The following is a 7,907-nucleotide window of genomic DNA, read 5'->3' as shown; positions in this document are numbered from 1 at the left end:
TCGGTTACAGAAGAGTTTGTCACTGTTTCTAAAGAGAAAGAAGAAGTCCCTGTTGTAACAGAGGAAAAGGTTCCCGCTGTGAGAAATGAGACAGTTATTGAAAAGATTACTCCTTCCGTAACAGAAGAAAAAGTTGTCAATCAACGGAAGGTTGTTTCTTACGAAGATGCTACAGAAAATCAGGAAAATCAAGTTACTGGAGATGAAGAAACGGACGAAACTGAATTGAAGTTTATCATCACCATACAAGAGAGAATAGTCCGCGAACAGACAGTCTCAATCACACCCGTGATGGATAAGGACGCCAACACAAGAAGGAATAGAAAAGTGGCGAAGAAACAACTGAAAAGAATAGTGAGGAAGGTGGCCCGCGCCGTCCGGGAAGAATTAAGCAAGCGACACAAGACAGCGGGGGCGGGACAGTAGCAGCAGAAGCTGTTACCAGTGTGAGGGAACAGGCTGCCACTCTCCACCAAACCGACAGCCACCACCACCAAAATGTCCCCTCAACACCCAGCTGCTTGCGATGGGATCCTAAAACTAAATCCCTAAGAAAGTGTTCCATATTTTCTTGTCTTTTCTTATCTATCTTACTATGGTGAACATTGTAGTATAAACACTTACACTTTGCGTCCCTATGGAAACCCGGTGTAAGCTCTTTCCAACAGACTGAATGAACTCTTTTTGAGATAGGAGGAGAAGGAGTAGGACGAGGAGGTGGGGGGGGGGGGGAAGAGAACGATTTAAGATAAGAAAGAAATAAGAAAATAATAATATAAATAAGAGTAATACTAAATAAAGGAGAAGGAGGAGGAGGAGAAGCACGAAGAGGAGGAAAGGAAATAATGTGGGTGGAAGAGAGAGAGAGAGAGAGAGAGAGAGAGAGAGAGAGAGAGAGAGAGAGAGAGAGAGAGAGAGAGAGAGAGAGAGAGAGAGAGATGAAGGGAAAGGAATAATCAAGTAACTAAGACAGAGAGAGCAATATAGATGAGAGAGAGAGAGAGAGAGAGAGACATTAGGTTTTTTCTTTCTATGGTTATCTCATCAAACCTAACGATTCCTTCTCCTCCTCCTCCTCCTCCTTATTTTCTTTTCTTCTTTTCTTGCTTTCTAGTCTTGTTTTCTTGTTTCTTCTTATTTTTAGTTTTTGGGTCGTGCTTAGAGAATATAGATATCTTGTTATTGAATGTTCTGTGATTGAATATATATTTCCTTTTCCTCTTTTTGTATCATTCTTTTTACTTTCTTGGCCATTGTTTGAAGAATATCTTTATCTTGGCTCTTGAATGTTCTGAGTTTAAATATTATATCATTAGGTTCCATCATGACTAATCGGCTTATGTGTTCTGAACAAAGAGATCAGAAAATACGTGGGAATCTTACTCGACTCGCAATCATTGGTTTCGTTTTTTTTTTATATGTTAAGGATTTTAAATAAATGAAATAAATGGAATATCAAGGTGAAAACAAAATAGAAAAAATCTTGCAACATTCTGCTTTCACACGAAAAATGATATAGAAAAAAAAGCTATTATTTTATGCTTTTCCTTTCTCATGATAATAATCATAATAAATAATAATCATAATAATAATAATAATAATAATAATAATAATAATAATAATAATAATAATAATAATAATAATAATAATAATAATAAATGATATAGAAAAATGATATAGAAAAATTATATAGAAAAAAATTATATAGAAAAAAATGATATAGAAAAATTATATAGAAAGAAAATGATATAAAAAAATGTAAAAATATAAAAATGATATAGAAAAATGATATAAAAAAAAGCATTCATAATTTATACTTTTCCTTTCTCATGATAATCTATGCATATTTTTGTCTGCTGTTTTTATAAGCGTTTACGTTTTAGCATATAGTTTATTATTCATCCGCAAGAACAATGCATAAATATTCATATATTGAGAACTAGTGTAAACATTTTTTTTGCGTTATGATTGTGTTAGAAAATGCTTCTCAACGTTTACACTTCTACGATTCACGAATTTCAATTGTTACTTTTCTTTTCTGTTTTCATTTCTATTCTGCTGATTGGGTGCATGGAATACCTGTCTGGCTCGAGGGATTCCTGATTTACGTAGGTCTTCAGTACGTCAGGGGAGCATCGTGTTGTGATTGGTGCTCGGGTCTGTATACTTTGGGAAGCCAACACGTGACTTGCTTAGAGGGTTGTTTATCAGTCAATCGGAGAATATGATTGGCTGGAAACCTGTTGACGGCAGGCTTATGATGGTAATAGTGTCCACGTGTGTGTGTGTGTGTGTGTGTGTGTGTGTGTGTGTGTCTGTGTGTGTGTGTGTGTGTGTGTGTGTGTGCGTGTGTCGTCCAGCTTTACGATTCTTGCTGTTCATTACGTGTGTTTTTTTGTTTGTTATATTTCAGATTCAGGTTTGAGAATCACAATTTGAGATTTAGATAAGTTTTCTGGTGTTAACGAAAAACCTGTTAGACATTCGTTATGACTATATCATTGTGTTATTACATTGTTAGAAGATTCAAAGGTCAAATATAGAAGTTTAGTTGTACGCACTTTTTCTGTTATATATGAGAAGAAAACGTTATATCACACACACACACACACACACACACACACACACACACACACACACACACACACACACACACATTCACATATACATGACCTCACATACACCCACACACCCACACACACAGAAACATAAAGCGTGTCAGAATAATAACTATGAATCCTTGTTTTATTATATATGTATTTTTTGAACTGTTAAATGTCACGTCAGCTGGGAAAAAATCCGCTTAGCATTATGATATATTAGTATGTCTCTTGTTTTTCATGGCATATGTCAGAGAGAGAGAGAGAGAGAGAGAGAGAGAGAGAGAGAGAGAGAGAGAGAGAGAGAGAGAGAGAGAGAGAGAGAGAGAGAGAGAGAGAGAGAGAGAGAGAGAGAGAGAGAGAGAGAGAGAGAGAGAGAGAGAGAGAGAGAGAGAGTGTGTCCAAAAGAGGAAGGTGATGGAAGAGGAGGAGGAAGGGGAGAGAACGTGCGTGGGTGGTAGGACGTGATAATTTTGAGAGAGAGAGAGAGAGAGAGAGAGAGAGAGAGAGAGAGAGAGAGAGAGAGAGAGAGAGAGAGAGAGAGAGAGAGAGAGAGAGAGAGAGAGAGAGAGAGAGAGAGAGAGAGCGCACATATTCTCCTTTTCATAATTGTAAATAGACTCCCTGTAATCCTGTTTGCGTCTTGGGTTGATGTCTCGTCAACTGTATGAGTACCTGCCCAGCTCTGTTAACGCCTGGGCAGTACTCGCAGTTCCTAGGAAGGTAATGGTTGTTGTAGTTGTGGTCGTGCCGGTGGAGGTGGTGGTGGTGGTGGTTGAGATTAGGTTTCATTTATAAAGTTGTTGTTCTTCAAGTATTATCATGTAATGGATGCTATTGTTTTGAAAATATTTATAGTGAACACATCAGAAGTCAGAAGTAAATCGTAATGATACAAGATCATGGAGTTTGATATTATATTCGAGAGATATTACTGCTTCTGTTGCTTCCATAGCTTTGAACCTTGCACGTTACATATATATTTCTTTCCTCATAGTATTTGTAATTTATTTTATTAATAACAAGACTGGGACATGGAAAAATGTATATGTAATTGCTTATGCTTTCATCTTCTAACTGATTTATATAAAAATATTTTTTTCTCTTTATGATTAATTCGTTTTTCTACATTTGTTTTTTACACCGTATTATTTTTTTTCCAGCGATCTATGCAAGTATAGTTCTAAACTACATTCATTGAGTCAAACAGTTTATTTATACTGGATATTATATACCTACTTGCTTTGTCATCCCCATATTTTCTTGAAACATTACTCCCAAGAGTTTTGTCATCAGATATATAGATTATTAATGAAATGTGACTGTCTCGATCCGTAGAGTTGTGTTAAATATGAAAATCATTTATAATCATTCCACACACTTGGGAATAGGGAGGAAAATGAAAGTGATAGATGTGTAGATAGTTGTATTTAAAGAAAGATAGGTCGGTAGATAGATATATGGATAATAGATAGATAGATAGATAGACAGACATACACAGACGGACAGACACAGACAGAGAGACAGACAGAGCATAAAAAGTAAGAGAATCTGGAAAAAAATGATTGAACGGTGGGAGGTGAAGGAAGTTATGAAGGAAGGAAGGAAGAGTGAGGAGACGCATCATAAGGAAGGGAAGATGGGATGACAGAGGGGAAGGAAGAAGGGAGGTGGACGTCGGCAAATAGAACAGTGATGCAGGACGGGCGGCGGCGCAGTAGAATAGAATCGAGTCGGATATAAAACCAAGAAATGAAGATGGAAAAATTAAAGCAACCGACCACCACATACCAGAGCTGAGAGAAGGACGGCAAACAATTTTATTTCTACACATCATTTTTTTCCCTTTCCTTTCATCGTTCCTCTTCTGTAGCTTCATTTTTTTACATACATTTTCCTTTTACCTTATTTTCTTTCTTTTTTCTTCTTTATATACTTATTTCTACATGATATTTCCTCTTCAGTATCGTCTTTTTTTTACAGATTATTTTCTTTTTCTTTTTTCTTTTCTACTTTTCTCTACACGATTTTATTTTTCTCTTCCCCTTCATTAGCGTTCTTTTACATTTTTTTTCTGTTTCTCCTGTTTTCCCTTTTTTATTTTTTTATTTTCTCTCTTTATATCCTTATTTCTACGCATCTTTTTTATATCTTCCCTTTTGTTATTTTTCATATGCGTGATATCCAGATCCAGATTCCCCTCCAGCCTCTCCCTTATTATAAACTTTCTCTTTTCCTTTTCCTTTCCTTTTTTTCTTTTTTATACACCTATTTCAACACGACTTTTTTCTCTGTCCCTTTTGTTTCACCTTTTCTATCCAGACATGTTCTTTTCATACATACTTTCCTTTTAACAGATTATTATTTTTCCAGCCCTTCATTCCCAGCAGTTCAGCTTACACGCGTTTCTTAGCCCTCACAAAGGCTTCTAATATCTTGCCTTAGCCGGGAGAGTACTGAACGAGGCTTATTATTAATTACTTTTATGCCTGAATAGATGTTAATTATATTCTCGGGATGAGGGAACAAAATGGTATCGTCGACGGTGATGGTGGTGGTGGTGGTGGTGATGGTGGTTGTGGTGGTGGTGGTGCTGGATGTAGTGTGCTTTTGGCAGTGTCGTGTTTACAAGCTTGCGTGTTGATGATGGTTGAGGGGAAACTGGAGGTGGATGGGAGGGGGTGGAAGGGAAAGTGGTGGTGGTGGAGGAGGAGTTTGGTGGAGAAAGTGATGGCTCAATTCGCGCGGTGGAGTGAAGGAGAAGTGTTTTGTGGGGTTAAGAAACGAATGGCCTTGTCGGGTGATGGAGTGAGAGAGGGGAGTGAGACGCGGAGGAGGAGGAGGAGGAGGAGGAGGGGGAGAAAGAGGAGGAAGCGAAGACGATGAAAGTGGTGAAGGAGGAGAAGAAGGAGGAGGAGGAGAGTGTAAAAAGCCTTGTGTGGTATGTGTGAAAGATAAAATAGTCGGGCTTTGGTGCGTCGTGGAGTTGTTGTTGTTGATGAAGGCGGTGGAGGTGGTGCTCCTTGTGGCGAAGGTAATGGGTAAGTTATGTGGTGGGGAAATTAATGGTCGGGATACGAGGTTGAGAAAGGAATAATTTACTAGACTGATGGAGGAAAGACTGATTTTTCTTCGTGCTGGAGGAGAAAATAAGGATTACATTGTGTGACTGAGGGATAACTAATGCATTTATTTGGGGGAGAGACGAATGGTGGCCTTTCTCTGCCCAGGGAAATGATAGTGGTGGAGAAACGTAATGTGTGTAATTGGCAACAGGAGTAGATTTATAAGCAATTGCGGATAGAAGGAGGAACAGGGTGAGAGAGGGAGTAAAGATTGGAGGAATAATGATTGTAAATAGATTGTTTTACAGGGTAGAGAGGGAAGATGGGGTAAGGAATGAGCGTAGACTGTGTAGAAGGGGGGTAAAGGGATAAATTGGGTTAGTAGAGGAAAGGGGAGAGAGGATAGGTATGAGAATGGACACGAAGAAGAAGGGAGAAGAAGAAATGTGCAAGGAAAAGATAGGAGAAGAAGAGAAAGAAGGAAAGATAAATGGAAGAGAAAACGGGGTTGAATAGATACGTGGAGATAAGACGACAAGAAATAGGAGTTGTAGTTTCAAAGTAGGAATAGACAGAAAGGATTGGAAAAGATGTGAAAGAGGGAAGGGACATCAGGGAGAAAAATAGAAATACAACAGGAGGACGACAGCAGCGAGTTCGAGGCTGGATAACCATTCTTCCAAAACTACAATTATTCGATCTCGCCTCTCGATTTAAAGGGAAGTCTCGCAGCGATCAGTCTTGTTAATTGCGTCGTGAGTGAGTTGTCAGGTGAGGCGAGGAGAGACGGTCAGTTGTGAGGACTTTCCCTTTCGTTTGCCCATCCTATCAAGACCCCATCTACATCACCCAAGTTTCTTTTTTTTCTGTCTTTCTCTTCTCTCGCTTTCTCTCTTCTTTTCCTATTTTCTTTCTGACTTTCTTCTTCATGAATTAACGTCACCATCTTCATCATCCAATTTTCCTTTCTTTCTCTCTCTCTCTCTTCCACTTCCTTTCCAAGTTTCTTTTCTCTCTCTCCTCCTCCTCCCTCTCTCTCCTTGTCTTCTCTTCCTTTCCTATATCCTTTTTGGCTTTCTTCCTCTTGAATTATCCCTTCCATCTTCATCACCTAAGTTTCTTTTTGTTTAACTCTCTCTTTCTCCCCCCCCCCCCCCTCTCTCTCTTCAACTTCATTTCCAAGTGCCTTTTCTCCCCCTCTTTCTCCTCCGTCTCTCTTTCTCTCCCTCTTCCTTTCCTATATCCTTTCTGACCTCCATCTTCCATCTTCATCACCCAAGTTTCTTTTCACTCAATCTCCCCCTTCCCTCTCTCTCTCTCTCTCTCTCTCTCTTGCACTTCCTTTCCTATTTCCTTTCTGGCTTTCTTGCTCATGAATTACCGCCTCCATCTGCCCCGCCAGCGTCATTATCCCCTCATCATCATAGCTAACGAGGAATAACTTGACTCTCGCGCCGGAACTTAAGGCGTCTCGGGAGCGGCGTGTTGCCTCCTGAAGCCTTTTATCACACCTAGATTTATCAGGTGATTACGTAATGAGAGAGAGAGAGAGAGAGAGAGAGAGAGAGAGAGAGAGAGAGAGAGAGAGAGAGAGAGAGAGAGAGAGAGAGAGAGAGAGAGAGAGAGAGAGAGAGAGAGAGAGAGATGGTTCTGACCTGACCTATTTGCAGGGTACGAAGTCTTGTCAAGTCTTTCATGTCATTGGTTTTTGAAATGCTTTACCAAGGTCACTTCAGGGTCTTGACTCGAGGAGGAAGTAGAAGAGGAGGAGAAAGAGGAGGAGGAGAAGGACGAAGAAGATGATGCTTGCTGCCTGATCCTCTTCCTTCGACTCATCTTATTCATTTCATCGTTCAATTTCCCGCCATTCATCTCATTTATTCACTCGTCAATTGCCTGATTCATTTATTCATTGCTTTATTCACGTCACCCATTCAGTACTTCTCCCCTTTGATCAGTGAAATCGTAGTTCTTATCCAGTTTACTCATATTATCCTCTACCACTCCTCTCCTTCCTCTCCCTCACTTCCTCTGCTGTAATTAATGGATTCCCCGGTTAATGACTCCCCTATTTTTTACGTCTTTGTCTCCATTATTAATATCTGTACTGCACGTGAGCTCCGCCGCCTTGTTTTGACTTATTGACCCGTATAGTGAGCGATTAATTAATGCAGCAGCTCGTCCATTCATCATCTAGCCATCGACGGGGCTCTTGGGGTAGACGGGACGGGGTGGGATGGAG

General features: G+C 39.6%; 1 protein-coding gene across 11 annotated transcripts in view; it reads left to right on the top strand.

Annotated features, from left to right (window-relative positions):
- Nucleotides 1-585, top strand: part of LOC127002446 (titin-like) — an 11,517-nt gene extending 10,932 nt beyond the window's left edge. For 8 of the 11 annotated variants that reach the window (XM_050868422.1, XM_050868418.1, XM_050868416.1 and 5 more), the window contains one exon: nt 151-585. In XM_050868422.1, the coding sequence (XP_050724379.1) occupies nt 151-426 (276 nt within the window). In that variant the 3' untranslated portion in view covers nt 427-585. The other 3 variants (XM_050868420.1, XM_050868427.1, XM_050868428.1) reach the window with 2 other exon arrangements.
- The last annotated feature ends 7,322 nt before the right edge of the window (nt 586-7,907 follow it).

Source organism: Eriocheir sinensis, chromosome 23 (genome assembly GCF_024679095.1).
Source record: "Eriocheir sinensis breed Jianghai 21 chromosome 23, ASM2467909v1, whole genome shotgun sequence".
Taxonomy (NCBI): domain Eukaryota; kingdom Metazoa; phylum Arthropoda; class Malacostraca; order Decapoda; family Varunidae; genus Eriocheir; species Eriocheir sinensis.
This window is presented reverse-complemented; position numbering and strand designations above follow the sequence as displayed.